The sequence below is a fragment of the Panthera tigris genome, chromosome A1 (assembly GCF_018350195.1).
Source record: "Panthera tigris isolate Pti1 chromosome A1, P.tigris_Pti1_mat1.1, whole genome shotgun sequence".
Lineage (NCBI taxonomy): Eukaryota > Metazoa > Chordata > Mammalia > Carnivora > Felidae > Panthera > Panthera tigris.
Window position 1 is genome coordinate 226311098 of NC_056660.1, and position 16315 is coordinate 226327412.

General features: G+C 48.7%; 1 protein-coding gene and 1 long non-coding RNA gene across 6 annotated transcripts in view; both read right to left on the minus strand.

Annotated features, from left to right (window-relative positions):
* Positions 1 to 277: 277 nt before the first annotated feature.
* OTULIN (OTU deubiquitinase with linear linkage specificity) overlaps positions 278 to 16315 on the minus strand; it is a 31838-nt gene continuing 15800 nt past the window's right edge. For all 5 annotated transcript variants that reach the window (XM_007092920.3, XM_042997424.1, XM_007092919.3 and 2 more), the window contains 3 exons: positions 11602 to 11727; positions 8013 to 8282; positions 278 to 5505 (listed from right to left, as the gene is read on the minus strand). In XM_007092920.3, the coding sequence (XP_007092982.2) occupies positions 5311 to 5505; positions 8013 to 8282; positions 11602 to 11727 (591 nt within the window). In that variant the 3' untranslated portion in view covers positions 278 to 5310. The remainder of the gene's footprint in view (positions 5506 to 8012; positions 8283 to 11601; positions 11728 to 16315) is intronic.
* LOC122241410 lies at positions 12391 to 16297 on the minus strand. The gene is made up of 2 exons (XR_006221539.1): positions 15059 to 16297; positions 12391 to 14734 (listed from the first exon to the last, which is right to left on the minus strand). It is a non-coding gene; the product is annotated as an uncharacterized LOC122241410 (long non-coding RNA).

Consider the following 16315-nt stretch of genomic DNA (forward strand, 5'->3'; position numbering starts at 1 on the left):
CCTCTCTCGGCAAACACAGGGCAAGGCCGGGTCTGCACTGTGACTGCCGCCCTAGTGGGTGCACCTCACTTCACCACCTGGGGTGGCAGGACTGGTACTAAATCTAGACCCAAGTCCGGAACGACGCACCTCGTTATTCTGCAGCATTTACGTGGCACTGTGAAGTCCTTGGGCACCACAGGCTTGAGGGGGGGTGGGGGTGGGGGGGCGGGTTCTAGAAACTTCCAGTATTGGACCCAAATCTCCCAGGTCCTCAAAGGCAACACAGCAGCACAGCCAGGCTTCTGATCTTTTATTTTCTATGTTTATTTCTGATTATTTATTCGTACAATCCTCAGTGGTCAGGTTTGCTAAAGGGATCAACAGTGAAGCCCTGAGTCAGCTCCGCCTCCAACAGTGAAGACCTGACTCAACAAGTCACAGAAGGAGCTCCTGCCCACCCCGCCCCCGCCCCGCCCCCAGCACCCAGGCCTCCAGCCACAGCGGCAGGGGCGGAGCACAGCCCCAAACTGACCCAAGGCTCTGGAGCATCCTTCTTGGGGCAGACGTTTTTGACAAAGGCTAACATTTTTACAGTGTAAACAGAGGAAGACTTTGCTAAACAAGCCCAGAGGAGTAGGGCCTGAGCTCCCGGCCACGCCCCCTTCCCAGCCCAGCCCACAGGGAAGGACACACATTGCCAGAGGCAGAAGTTGGCTGATATCCCCTCCAAATTCACAATACTGAAAGTCAGAAGCTGCTACAGTGCAGGTAACACCACCAAAATATTTTCATAAAACAACGGAAATGAGGAGGGAGCTCATTAGATACATTCATTTTGGCGTTGTTCCCTCATCGAAATACTCAGAAGTAATCAACATTCCTGTGGACTGCTGTGGTTCCTGTAAAGGGGACCAGATTTTAGCACCATTTATGGGCATACAGATCAAGGCATTTCTTATTATAGAAAAGCTCCTAGAATTTAAGTACAAAATATTATTTTGAAGTTCATAATTACTCTCAACCACTCCTGGTTACTAGAAGAATGACCGCTAAGACCGTAGATATTTCGAGCCCTGTAACCTTTCCTTGTATTAACCACGTTCTGGCGATTTCATTCCTGACCCAGACTTAGAGCCAAGAAATCAACATGACAGACAAAATTCTAGCCCTGGCTAGTAATGATCATTAAAAATATTTAAATACGCAGATGGCCATAAGGCCTGGGAACAGTGACATTCCATAATAAATGGTCTGCTGATATGATATTTCAATGCGATTAACGTATCTGTATTTCCAGACTTAAAGGCCGTTCTGCATAGTTTAATTATATGTACTAACCCATTCCGCCATTCCTAGTAATAAATTTCAATATTCTATGAAAAAAATACAAGTGGGACGGCTCACCTTCCCCCTCCCAAATGCTGCTGGGTCCCCTGCTGTGGCGAGGCACACTCGCCCCTCCCCGCCCAGGGTGGGGTGGGGGCTCTAAGCGGCCACCAGCGCTGGCAGACAGCCAAACAGGGTTAGTTTTGTGCTCTTCCAGGCCCTAAGTTATAAACTGAATGACAAAGGCTTTAATCTTCCATTGCCCCTGTCTTTATTCTCTGCACAACTCAGTATTGGGTCCCTGGTCTCTCCACCTCCTCAGAAGAGATCATCAAGGTTTTCCAGAAGAATGAAGCATTAAATATTACACGAGCAAAATTTAGCACATTTTAGGAAAAAGGCTTTGCAAAATCCATACATAGAAGTCCTTCTACTCATTCAGATTTTTATCTACGTATAACATAGGCCCAGGAATGTCGGGCATCCATTGTTTTGTCTTAAAGTGACATTTCCACCCTAAAATCAGTTCCTTCTTCAATTCACTTCTTACAGTTCCTTGGGCTGTTTTTAAGTTACGTGACACTGTGCTCTGCCTTTTGCTAAACAGTCTGGGGATTCTATGCCCTTCACACACATTTCAGATTCACTTCACACACACAGAGGGCCTCCTTTTCATTGTGTTTTAAGTAGTCACAGATTTCTACCTGTGCCTACAAATAAGATTCCCTGGAAGTTTATACTTCTGGGATTTCAAGGGGGAAGTCCTTGCAAAATACTGCTTAATAAAGAGAGGAAAAATAATCAACTGTTGTTTTAACATCAGAAAGAAGAGACGGGGAAGTCTACTGGAGTCCTACGCAAAGGCAGCAATAGTAAGGGCGCTAAATCATTACAGGCCATACATAGAGCACTTTACAGTTGTCATTGGGACACCTTCCAGAAGCAGACTGCAGCCCATGAGGGGAGCCAGCAACTTGGGCAGAGATGCGGGGCAGGAGGGAAAACACAGCCTCTTAAAAAAAAAAAAGCACATAAAAACCCACAAAAGTTGCTTCTTCTGGCGGAGGTGTTAAGACTCGTGTGGCCTGAGATTTTTACCTGATTGATAATCCTTACAACCGAAGGAACAGAATAATGAAAGGAGACAAAGGCAATGCCTGAAAACTTTCATCAGCCCTTACCTGACACGACAGCGAACATCTAATAAAAGAGTAAAGGCCTATACAAAGAAAGCGGGTCAATCCTGTTCTGCGTGTCTAAAACATTTCCTGCTATGCCATATTCTAAGGAAGGGGAACTGTAAACATTTCAGATCAAACCCCACCTAGGCCTAGATCACAAGTGAAAAACCACACATTGGCCTCTTGTCCCCCATTGTGGCCGTCGTCCATCACTGTTCCACGGGTCCAAGTGAAATCAGCGTATGTTGTGTATGTAGATGTTGCTAAGCAGGTGAGGAGAGGAGCCAGAAGAAAATGTCCTGAGGAAGCAGTGTTAATTCCCGGGAACTTGTTACAGGGAAATGCTTTCAGGTTTAAATGTACCTTAAATGAGCTCAACAGTAGAAGTCACACCTGCTTAAGCTGGAGATAATCTTCCCGCCAAGACTACAGGGTCCAAAACGCCTGAAGTCTCTCAATAAACTCTGGGGATGAAAATGGGCTCCGTGTGGTCACTACTGAGTTCTCTTCTTCTAGAACGCTCTATCATTGTAGAGACCCCTCTAAGCAGATTATCCTGCATCTATTTTGGTCTCAACGCAATTTCTATTCTGCTGCTGTCACCCGACCAGCCCGAGATCAGGAATGATTAATGGAACTGAGATTCTGGGCAACTGAAGTTGCACGTGGCAACAAAGAATGTTATTTTTTAAAGTCGGCCGATCATCTGTATTTCCTGAAATATGGTTTCTTTGGAAGTTTTGCTTCTCTGATGCTGGGATCCCACGAAGCCTGGATAACAGTCTGAGGGCAGAGTCCAGTAAGGCGCCAGGACAGAAAGCAACTCAAACACATGGTTTCAAACTTTCATCAATGTGGTGGTGAAGACCACGGTTTCTGCACTCTGACAATATCACACACAGGAACAAGAAAAAAGGATGTATGTAAACAAGTTGCCCAGAAATCCAGTTCAAGTTCACGAAGACTAAAACACTGTTGACATGCAAAGACACAGGATCATGAGTATTATTAAATTCAACAGCTGGTATGAACCAACAGCCAGAGACAACGCAGCCCGGACAGAGACCTTCACGGCCCTGTGCCTCAACATGTTAAGTGCGCTTTAAAAAATGTTCACGAATGAAGAGAAAGCATTTCCTGTTGTAGAGCTACAAATACTAAAATGAAGCCTCGAGGCCGCTAAGAAGTCCTTGTTGTTAATTTGGCGCCGAGGTACCTCCTTGTTCAAGGAACCATCCCGTCTCACAGCCAAGACCACAAAACCTCTGCCACACATTCACACGCGTTTAGAACAGAGCTTGATGCAAACACGCTAATGAATACACACTTACCGAAGGGTGGTGAACAGTACTGATGGAGTAATGGGGGATTATTAACCTAACAGTCTGCCTAGTTCTGCGTGTCCTTTGAGTTTTCTCATGAGAATTTTAATTTTTCAGTACAAAGCAAAACTAAATCTTCAAAGAAGGTTTGCCACTCCCAAAAGGTGTTTGCTAGCTTGCTAACTATGCTAAATTGAACCAAATAAGCTGGTAATTGCTATGAAATAAAGCCCAGTACCTCAGGGAAACTCTACGCCCACAAACGTTGGGTCGGCACGAGAGGCGTCCGGTCCCGCGAACACGGTGCACGGCCCACGCCCCGTGCGGGTGATCCGGACCCTCGCCGCCTGCAACCAGGCCCGTCGCCCCGCCGGTCACCAGCCAGGCCTCGGTGCAGGTGGCCACTGAGAGCCAGGAACGTCACCTCCTCCCTCGGGCTTCCCAAACCAAACCACAGGCAGCCGCAGCTCTGCCACACTCCGGCGCTCGGCTTTGGTACGCGCCTCTGCTTAACCTTGCTCACGGACCCTCCCGGACGCTTTGCTGTTGTCGCCCACCCCCGCCCAGGTACTCGACTCTGGCAGCGGAGGCAGCCTCAAAACCACACCATGAAAAGGGCACACGGGCCAGTCGAGATCTCGCTCCCTCTCGCCTCCGAACGCAGACGAGTGCCCAGCGCCGTCTGGCCTCGGTTTCCTCCTCTAAAACAGCAGCTGAATCTCAGCTCCGTTCTGACTATACAACGGCGCATCTGTGAAATGGAGAAGAACCAACGGCCCAACGCCCGAACTCACCCAGCCGAGAGCGCACCACCTGCACGACGCACCGGGCCAGGCGAGGCCACGACCTCAGGCACCTGTCACGCTCTCAGAGTCAGGAGTGATGTGCCACCACATCCCTCCTACAGCTTTAAATATCTCATTTTTGGACCCAGTGTTCAATCTTCTATGAGACAGTCTGCTTAGGATAGCTTTAATGAACATGTAAGCCCGAACCAGTGCTCAGTAAGACTAATCAGAGAACGTTATGACTGTGCCCCTAACAGGCTCCGCCTCAGAGTTAGGCCACGTAAGCCGAATTGCATAGGACGGGCACTCCGGAGACCCATCACCCCCAAAACAAAAAATTACTATCTTGAGAAAAAACTGAGACCTAGTTTACATTAGAGAGTCTGCTTCTGAGACGTGAAGAACACACTCCTCTCCGAGAGGCGTCTCCTCTGATACAAAAGGTTTGTTTTATGGAGAAGATGTAGTTTGTACCTTCCAAAAGAAGTGCTCTGAAGGCCCCCGAGGAAACATATCGCATCAGAGAGGAGGGAAAACCCCTGGTTAGTTCTAATGACCAAAAGCCGTCCTCAGAACAGCCCAGTCCAGCTTGGCTCGCCCGGCCCAACAGTCCCCGTGGGTCACCCGAAGAGACCTGGAAGCCCGCGGGCCGCGGCAGGGAGCTGCCAGGGCACCTCGGCCGTGTGGCCGGGCCGTCCAGGCACGCGTCCCTCACAGACTCGTCTCCTCGCACACTCTGACGGGGATGTTGTAGTGCCGGTCGTCCTCGGCGATCAGGGTCACCACCGGCCAGTCCGTGGGTGGGTCGGTGGGGTAGACCGTGATGAATTCTTCGGTGCTGTACTTGGAGAGCCGGTACACCCGGATGGTGTGGCGCACGGCATAGGCAAGAAGGAACATTTCCACCTGGGGAAAAGAGCCAACGGGTCTGCGGGGGGAAGCTGTGCTGAAAGACACAGTCCCCCCTGCTCCCTCCCAGGCTGCGGGCAGCAACCCTCCTTCCCCGCCCTGGGCCCGGCCCCCGGCCTTTCCCCCACAGTTGTCACAAACAAGCAGATCATCAAAAATGGACTCACCGTCCGGTAAATCAGGGACTTGTATCCAGAATGTATGACGAACTTTTATAACTCAACAATTAAAAAAGCAAACGACCGGTTTAAAAATTGGGCAAAGGATGTGAAAAGAACAGACATTAATCCGAAGAAGATATGCAAATGGGCAATGAGCACCTGAAAAGTCATCAGGGGACCGCAGACCGAGGCCACACTGAGCTACCACTTCACGCCCCCCAGAACAGTTAGGATCAAACAGGTAAGAACGAGGCACAACCACTTAACAGGTGCCAGGTTTTCTTGTGGAGTGATGAACATGTTTTGGAACTCGACACAGGTAGTGGTCATACAATGCTTAAATGTACCAAGAGCCACTGAGTTATATACTTTAGAACGGGGTTAATTTTATATGAACTTCAATTTAAAAAACGGGGGGGGCGCGTGGGTGGGTGGCTCAGTCGGTTACGCGTCCGACTTTGGCTCAGGTCATGTTCTCACAGGTTCGTGGTTTGAGCCCCATATTGGGCTCTGTGCTGACAGCTCAGAGCCTGGAGCCTGCTTCGGATTCTGTGTCTCCCTCTCTCTGGCCCTCCCCCTGCTCACGCTCTGTCTCACTCTCTCTAAAATAAACTTAAAAAAAAAAAAAAAAAAAAAAAAAAAAAAGAAGTACATCTTAGGTACATACCCAAGAGAAATGAAAATATGTGTCCACACAAAAAACCTGCATATAAACGTTCATAACAGGATCATTCAAAATAGCTAAAAAGTACAAAGACCCCAAATGTCCATCAACTGAAGAATGAATGTGATACAGCCATACGATGGAATACTGTTAGTGATACACGCTACAATATGGATGAATCTTGAAAACATTTTGCTGAGTGACAGAAGCAAGTCACAAAAAAACACGTATTGTAGGATTCCATTTACAGGAAATGTCCAGAATAGGCAAATCTCTAGCAACAGGAAGTAGACTAGTGGCTGCCTAGGGCTGGAGGGGAGGGGGAATTAGCACCAATCATTACAGGGTTTCTTTCTGGAGTGATAAAATGGCCTAAAATTAGACTACAATGATGGCTGCAAAACTCTATAAAAATACTAAAAACCACTGAGTTACGCACTTCAAAAGGGTAAACTTTATGGTACGTAAATTACGTCTCAATAAAGCTGTTCTATTTTAAAAATGGACTCGCCATATGACAGTAGACTTTGTGAGGACTCAGAAAGAACGAACTTCGGTCTAATTTGCAAACCAGCTGCACCAGACTTTTTACTGAAGGCAAGCGCTACGGTTCAGGAGACGTAAGCAGCCTACACTGCGAGTGCAGACACTTTTTGTAAGCAGTTCTTCTGGTAAGTCAATTCTGCCTGACCCAGCGGTGACCTTCAGCCTTTGCTCTTTCTTACACACAGAAAAAGGTAAGCGCAAGTGGGCAAGTGGGCCTCGTAAGCACAAAGGGAGCACTTTGGATGGAAAGCCTTCAATGCTACTTTAATGGCTGGCTGTTCCACCAGAAAGGACTTCAGCTTTTCAGGATAATATAATGAGGGCACTAAACATACTGCAAGGTGTGGTGAGTCAGGGGACAGTACCGCACTGGGTCTCCGGGTAGAACTCCAAACTTAGCATCTCTGTAAAAGATCCAAGAGCAGGCTAGTCTCTACTGGCTAAGGTGACTCCATTTCTATTTTTAAAGGATGCTACCTAATACAGCTACAGCTGCCAAGATTAAATAATAAGACCCTTTGCTTCACGTATCTGTAGCCTACCAGACGCGAGGGTACTAATCCCGTCCGGCATCCCGCAGAAGCTAGCCCCGGACGAAATCAACGTGGTGGTTACAAAACAGATCCACAGTTCTTTTGTACCCTTGTACCCCTCACTTGAAAAGGTGGGCGGAACTAATGCTCTCCCCTTGAGTGTGGGATGGATTTAGTGACTTGTTTTTAACAACTAGAATACGGTGTAAACAACAGCGTTTAACTTCCAAGATGAGATCACAAAACACATCTGTGGCTTCCTCCTCGCTCTCTTCTTGGATCACTTCACTTTCTCAGAGAAGCCAGCCATCATGTCACAAGGACACTCAAGTGGCCCTACAGAAGGGCCCATGTGTCGAGGAACTAAACCCTCCTAAGCTACCAATGAGGCCTCCTGCCAACAGCCGGGGGAGTGCGCCACGTGGGAAGTGGACCCCCTAGCCCAGTCCAGCCCTCGGATGACTGCAACCTCCCGAGACCCCGAGATGGAATCACACAACTAAGCTGCTCTGGAGCCCTTGACCGACAAAGGCTCTGAAATTCCGTGTGATGATTAAAGCTGCTGCTTTGGACTGACACACTCCCGAAGGCACAACTCACCTGTTCAAGGCCACCAGTGTGTCCCACCTGGTTTAGGTGGTTCCTTAGCAGCTGTCCAGGATCATTCGATGTGTCCCGAGCAAACAGAAGCACAGAGAAAAATGGTACTTCCTTTCCCTTCTCTTTGTCATCGTATAGTTCAATGGCTCTGTTTAGCATTAGAAATTTTACAGCTTCATAGAGGCTATATTCCTCTTCCTCATTTGTGAACAGTTCATCGCAAGCTATCTGCCTCGCTTCAGCAGTTCTCAGTTCTGCCAAGCCTGCCCACTGCAAGAAAGGTGCATAACAATTACACGTCTGTTCTAAGAAACCCTGGTATACTTCCATACCATGTGCACAAAATTATTTTCCAAGTAGGCAACCACGGATCATGCACCAACATTCACAACATTCAAGTTTTTAGCTCAAACCATGGTACTCTTTAGACCACACAAATTCCTTATTCAGCTTTTCCCCCATTAATTTGAAACAAAAGTACAAGGCACTAAGAAGGCCCAAGGCCGTGGAATGGAACTTTCAACTCCCCTAAGATCCTAGACAATGGAATCGAACTAGTCAAGGGGCACCTGGATGGCTTCGTCAGTTAAGTGCCTGACTTCAGCTCAGGTCATGATCTCACAGTTTGTGGGTTCGAGCCCCGCATCAGGCTCTGTGCTGACAGCTCGGAGCCTGGAGCCTGCTTCAGATTCTGTGTCTCCCTCTCTCTCTGCCCGTCCCCTGCTCATGCGCGCTCTCTCAAAAATAAAGAAGCATTAAAAAAACAAAAGAAAGAAAGAAACTGAACCAATCAGAGATACTTCTGGAGGGAGGCGCCTGGGTGGCTCTGTCAGTTAAGCGTCCGACTTCAGTGGCTCGGTCGGCTAAGCATCCAACTGCAGCTCAGGTGGTCGAGATCTCACAGTTTGTGAGTTTGAGCCCCGCATCAGGCTCTGTGCTGACCGCTTGGAGCCTGACACCTGCTTCAGATGCTGTGTCTCCCTCTCCCTCTGCCCTTCCCAGCTTGCACGCTCTTGCTCGCTCTCTCTCTCTCTCTCTCTCTCTCAAGAATAAATATTTTAAAAAATTTTTTAATTGAAAAAAAAAAAAAAAGAAATAGTCTGGAGGAGCTAATAAGGTGCATGTGAGGCTGGTATATGAAGCCGTGAAGGGTAGCTAAAATTACTTCTCCCCTTAAGGGGTTTCCAGGAGCGCTGACCACCCAGAAACAGCAAGTCGAGCTGCAAAAATGAAGCTGGGCAAGGAAGACTATGAGGTCTTTTGATTGTTAATTTACTACGGTCTTCCCTCTAACTTCTTAAAAATATACCTGGGAGTTTCAAATGCATATATCCACTTAGGAAATGTTTACTGACTCCTGATTAAGAACAAAGCAGAGTACTAGGTATTCAGCTAACAGTGGCAAACTCTTAAGTGAGCGAGAAAACTCAATAAACATATGCGCTCTTAAGTTCAAGCAAATGAGATGAGATACTGATGTGAAACTAGTCTTTTTTTTTTTTAATGTTTATTTGAGAGACAGAGAGAGAAAGAGAGCGCACAGGAGGGGCAGAGAGAGAGGGAGACAGAATCCCAAGCAGGCTCTGCACCTTCAATGCAGAGCTCAATGCAGGGATCGAACCCACGAACAGTTAGATCATGACCTGAGCTGAACTCAAGAGTCGGACACTTAATGACTGAGCCACCCAGGTGCCCCAGAAACTAGTCCTTATGAGTAACCGGTAACTACTGCCCCTCTCAAAAACCATTAAAATTCTAAATTCAACAGTAAATTTTAATGGTAATGACTGTACCACAGGATTCTCTTCAATATGTGGCTGAAAGCTGGAACATCTCATATTTTCCAGAAGCAACCAAGCTGGCAGTCAAGAGCATGGCTCTAGAGTCAGAGAGTCAGGATGGAATGAAGGCCTTCCCACCAAGCAGCTGGTGGCATTAACAGACATCTTTAAAACAGGAATAACACAGCAACTACATTTCGGTAGTTATGAGAATTAAATAACCTATTTAATAACCTAATTAAATAACCGTGTTTCACAGACAGCCTGGCACACGAGAGGTACCAGTTATGTTGGCTTAGATTATTAATGAACAATTTTAATGTCACTGTGAACCGGAATCATTTAAACATTCCCAAAAATGAGGATCTAATTATAGCAGACACAATCGATAAAGCAAAAATTGCAATTTCACAAGACCTTAAAAGACACGGAAAGGAAATTGTCACAAGTGGGCGAGCTGAAGAGCCTTCCCATTCACTCACACAGCCAGAAACCTGCTCTCGACCTTCCCCTAACCCAGATCCTGGGCAAGCACACGTCTCCCTGCCCCAAAAAGGCTGTGCTCTATAAACCCCAAGCTCCACTCTTAAGAGGCAAAGAGAACAGAATCCCTATTTCCTTTTCTTGTCACAATTTCTTTATCTCTAGACTTCCTTTGACAGTGAACTTTCCATTAAACACTTGTGTCTGTTAATAAAAACTAAGCTCCAGGAGGTCAAGCCCTCAGCTCATTTACTACACAATATATTTACCAAATGCCTATTACGTGCCAGGCTTGGTACTCAACACTGGGTGAAAAGGAACGAGCAGGACAGTCTCTCGTGGAGCTCAAAGTCTAGCTAGACGGCAGACTATTCCGGGGGAAACAGATCAACATCTGGCGGAGGAGCTAAAGGCCTCTGGAAACCGGAGCCTGAGTAGTTCAGTCCATTAAGCGTCCAACCCTTGATTTCGGCACTGACAGGTCAGAGCCTACTTGGGATTCTCCCTCCCCTCTCTCTCTGCCCCTCCCCTGCTTGCATGAGCTCGCTCGCTCTCTCTCCCTCAAAGTAAATAAACTTTTAAAGGGAGGGAGGAAGGAAGAGAGAGAGAAAGAGAAAAAAAGACATCTGCCACCCCCTTAACCAGTCTCCCTCCCATCTACAAAGCCTGGAGCCATTAGCAGGCCCTCAAGCCAGGGTTCCTGGTGAAGAAAGCCTCAAGCAAGCAGCCTAGTGGACAGTGTGGGCCAGTGTGCAAGGACATCCAAACCCCATGGAATACTCCAGAACGGGAGTATTTTCTTAACCAAATCACTGGGAATCAGCCAACCAAGTTCTCCCTATAATTCTGTTTCAGAGAAACCCTCAGGACAGTTTTCAAAAGACAAGTTACTGAATTTACTCACCGGACAATCATTCAGGAATGAAAACAAGTCTAATAAATATGGACAGAATCTTAAAACATGAAATTGGGAAGAATTTAATAAAGATGCACTTATATCACTGACAATACTGTAAGAAATACAGACTAAATACAGACTATCCCTGAAGCTTGTCAATATGACTTAGAACAAAGACTACACTTGTTTAAGGTTTCCTTTGAAGAAAGTTACACATTTCACTAAACTTAATAATCAGTGTTATTTCCCCATCTTACCAAAGACTTCACAGGAAGAGTTTGTGTTCGTTTAAATTATGTTGCCTAAAAACCTGCCACGGGCATCTGGCAATCCACTAAGCGAGGACTGAGAATTGGTCTGCTGGGGCAATCAGGAGCGAGAGTTTTGCACTTATCAGAGAAAAAGAAAAAAACTACATGTTCCAAACCTTCTTCCTTAGCAGTGTGAGGGACTCCTTAATTTTATCAACCAGGTCCTCGCTCTTCCCCTCAAATTTCAGTCCAAGTTTCCACTGCTTGATCCAATTGTATTTGCTTATGAGTTTTTCCGGTAACTGGATTATCAAGAAACAGAGATAAAGAGGTGTTAGAACCAAGAAATCCATCACAGGATCCTGCAGAAACCACAAAGCCTACAAAACCTACCTTTGTTTCCAGAATTCATTCCTGCACCTTTGTCTGGGTTTGGGATGGAGGGACCTAAATCTGGAATTGTGAACTCAGAAAGCACCACCCCCCTCCCCCAACTCCAGGAGGCTGCTGGAGTCAAATGGCGGTTCTGGTTGACATACAAAGGCACCATTCAGCTTGCTCAGCTCCAACCACGGCCAGAACATTCCACAGCACTTTGTGAGGGCACATTAGGGCAGGGTCCACATCGTGTCTTCACAAACCACACAGGCAGCTACTGGGCTCAATGGCAGCCTCCTGCCGTCCCTAATGCCCAACTTAGGAAGGCGCTTCAGGCATGCAAGATGGTCCGGGATAAAGTAAAAACCTGATTCTTTCCTGATTAGAAATATAAAGCCTAATTTCCAGTATTGCCATATATCCCCAAAGTTTTGATATTCAAAAAAACAATGTGTATCTAGTTTAACCTAAGCCTGATCAATATCGTAAGATAAAGAACACCACGGAGAATAAGGAGCAGAGCTAACAGCCGCGGTGGCCTAGCTCATTAAAGAAGTGACAGCTGACCTACTACTTTGCCTGGTTCCTTTTTTTTTTTTTTTTTTCCTGGAGGGTGTTTTATTTTGTTTTCCCCTAATCAACAGAAGCTGGAGTCTGAGAGGCAAGCTGGGACACAACCCGGTCGATGACGGCATGGGAACCCTGACACTCCCAACAGTCTTGGGTGTGTCAGAAGAACATTCCTAATTAGGCTGGGCACAGGCATGTCGCTTCCCTGCTATAAAACCCAGAAAGGAAACGACAGTTCACCTCCAAGTCAAAGGATCGTTAAAGGAGAATTAATTCCTATGACATCCTACGTGGAACGAGAGAGCCTGTTTGACAGTCCCGAACACAGGTTTAAATGAGGCCACAGGCTCAGTTCCCCAGGCGTCTAAGACTCTGAAGACCCTTTCCCAAAGGGCGATTCCAATTTTACCTTCTCAATCTACAGCAATCATGTAAACCAAAGGTGGTTTCCTTTCTGCAAAAAACAAAACCACACAGGGAAATTCCTCTTTAGGTAAAGTTACCCCAGGGACCACGATCCACACTCACTCACTAAGCGGGGCGGGGCTGTGTTCTCCCCATTTCCTGTGACCGCCCCGCCAAGCGGCCCAGCTCCGCACCCACACTGCCCAGCATTTGGGCAACGTGTGCGCCGTTTTGCTGCGAAGCTTCAGTTCCGCTTTCAGATCTGTCACCAGAACCTAAAATGCCCTCAAGTGGCAACAAGTCGAAATCACAACTGGGCACAAGGAAGTGCAAAGAGCAGGAAATACCCGCTACACAGGGAAAAGGGGTACAGAGAAGCCCAGAAGACCATCTGAGCGGCACAGGACGCTGTGCACGTACCTAAAAAGCGGGCACCACACGCAAGTGAATTACTTGAAAGTCCCCAACGTTCTAACTACACACAGGGAACCCCTGACATAAAAGTCCGTTTCCTCATTCCTTCCACGCACGGGCGAACTGTTGCTAGGAAATGCCCTCGCTCAGGGGCGCATGCCTCTGGGAGACGTGGAGATCCTGGAGAAAGCCCGAGAGACAAGGTGTGAAAAAGAAACGAGGAAAGAATAATGCAGCTGGAACGATTTATTCAGAAGAAAAAATGGATCTACCTCTAAACGCTTTCCAGAGTCACGGAAAACAGGGAAGTAACCATTCTTTTCTACCACGTACACAGACGCTGCACTTCTGCTAGAATGAGGGAGACTCAAGCAAAAAACAAGACTGAAACAAGAAACCAGGGTTGGACGCGTTTCAGAATAAAGTCGGTGACCCGCTGAGAAGGAGTCCCACTTGTGACTCCACAACTGCCCGCCCTCTAGCAAGTGTCCACAGTCCTTGGCACCATTGCCATGATCAAAAGGACTGTAGGTTAACAACGATGCACCCCCAAAACGAACGCATGCAGAGAACTCCGATGTACAAACACTGTCACAGGTCCCACCCGTGCAGAGACATTCTAAAACTCAGCGAACGTGCCCTGAAGGACAACCCCCTCTCGGGGACCGAGACATGCCCCAAGTCTAAGAGCAGCCAGACCGAGCCACCTCTGACACTGGGGTCAGGGTCAGGTGGTCCAGCTTTAGTCAAATACGGAGACTGGGATCTGGAGACAGGGGCCCCGAGCAGGGTAGGCGGAGAGAGGCAGTGAGGGCAAAGCTCACACCCCAGGCTGAGACCAAAGCAAGGCCAGGGGAGAGTGCAAGGGCTCGGACTAAGGGGAGGAGGGTCTCTCAGTCCAGCTCTCCTCTCTCCCTTTTATATTCCGAAACCGAGTATGTTCTAGGAAAGAGGGAAAAGGGCAAAATGCTACAGAGAACAGATCTCAATCTGCAAACAGAGGCAGATACAGCCAGCTAAAGGGTGCATGTCCCTTGGTGACAACATATGGCTTCTCTGGGCTCGCCCGGATTCTGGATGAGGTCAAGAGATGCTCCGCAGTGCCTGGCCTACGGCCCAGAGGCCGACATCAGTTCTCAGTCCACAAACTCATACTAACTTAGGTGTCCCAGGACCTCTCTGATCCCAGAAGCCGAAGGGGCGGGTTAAGGGAGAGCCGGTGCGGTTCAGGAGAGGCCGAGTATGTGACGTGAGAGTCCCTTGAACCTGCCTGCCGAGAGCGGCTCACCCGTGTCCCCAGAAGTGGTCAGTGCTGTCACACTCCTAAAAGCCCCACGGACACACGGTAACCACAGGCGGTGGTGTCATGAACAAACCAGGACACACGACTGTCGCGGGACACAGGGTGGCGGTCAGAGGCGGTTGGGGCACATCAGAAAGACCAAGGAGCAGGGTGAACGGACACAGACTGGTCACCGGCTCCGCTCACGTGTCCACAACCGCAAGCCCACGTCATCTCTCACACAAGAACTTCAGACCAGGCTGTAACGGCAAGCGGGGTTTCGCTTAGAATGACAGGATACATGTCATCCTGACGTATCAGGAAGATGCATGAGAAACGACTTTCGTACCAACGCTCCTGTAAGACTGTCTTGTTCTGCAGCAACAGACTTCTTAAATATCGCGCGATCTGCTTCTCTTAAGCAAGAGTGATCGCACATTCGGATTTTACAGTCAACAGGTGACTTATCACCGTTATAAAAGCAGTGTGTGGAGACAGACAAACCCCCCTCCCGAGGCGAGGCGGCCCACGCACCCCCCCCCAGGCCACGCCCTGCTCCACCCGCACACCTGGTCACACCCCACCTTCTTCCAGGCACGCGGCGCCACCCCTCGCTCCCGCAAAGAGGCTCCCGCCAGAGCGGACTTTCCGAGGGAAGACCGGCGGAGGGGCCGGAATGAGAGCCGGAATGGAACGGCCTCCGTGGGTTGTGCCCTTTGAGGCCGGGTGACCCCGCGCGTACCTAATCTCTAGCTCGGCTGCCACCCGGCTTCCTCTAAGTCATCTTCATTCCAGGCAAATACCCCAGCTGCCTCAACAGTTCCTGAACGGGGGCAGTCAGCTCGGTCACACTCGCATCGGTACTGGGGACACAGGCCCAGAGCTGTACCGCCCTCGACATGGGGTCTGACCAGCCCGGTCCCAGACGGGACTGTGGTTCAGCAGTGTTCCTTGAGGACACGGCTTCATTCTCACTGCCGGCCACACATCACGGGGCGGGGGGTGGGGGGCGACCGAACTTGCGATCGATTCATCCTCACGTCCTTCCCAAGCTGCCGTCAAGGCAGATCTCCCACAGCGAGCCCTCTCGGGTTTTGTTTAGTGGTCTGTTGCCGCTGCTGTTGTTTAAGCACGGGACTTCTGATTTTCTTCCAACTAACGCCTTATGACCAGTTCTGCCCAATCATTCCTGCCCACCACACTCTTTTTGGGTCATTCTAGCATCCAACCTATCACGTGACTCCATCTGCTGTGTGTTGTAGGCACAAGCCACGATGACACAGCATTCTGGGGTGTCACTACCACACTGCAGATTTAAACCAAAGACGGCCAGGCACGGGACGCATCCCCCGACCCTCACCTCCCAGGAAGCCTCTCGACGGCCACCTGCGGCACCGATCCTCTTAACGCCGCGGAAGGTGCTGACTTCTCGCACTGAAGCTAGAACCACAGAAACCTGCCTTCTAAAACCCCAGCGGGTTCTCAGATGGTGCCACATACAGCCTGCCTCCTACCGACACCAACGTCGAGTCGAACTGCCCGTACGTAGTTTTTACAAACTATAAACACCAGCTCTCTTAATTCATTCTCAATTCTCAATTCATCCTTCGTTCTTTACTTGAATTGTTCAAATAAACGTGATGGCTCTTCTCTCCTGGGAAATAGCAACGGTTCTTGGTCCTTCTAGCATGCAAAATCATCCCGGCCACACAAGAACGGAGAAACCCACACGCCGACGTCACGCCGCGGACAGCACCGGCAAGGAAGGAGCCCAGACCGAGGCGCGAGCTCTTTCTCACGAAAACGATGGAAACATTGCGGACTCAAACCTGCAGCAGCAG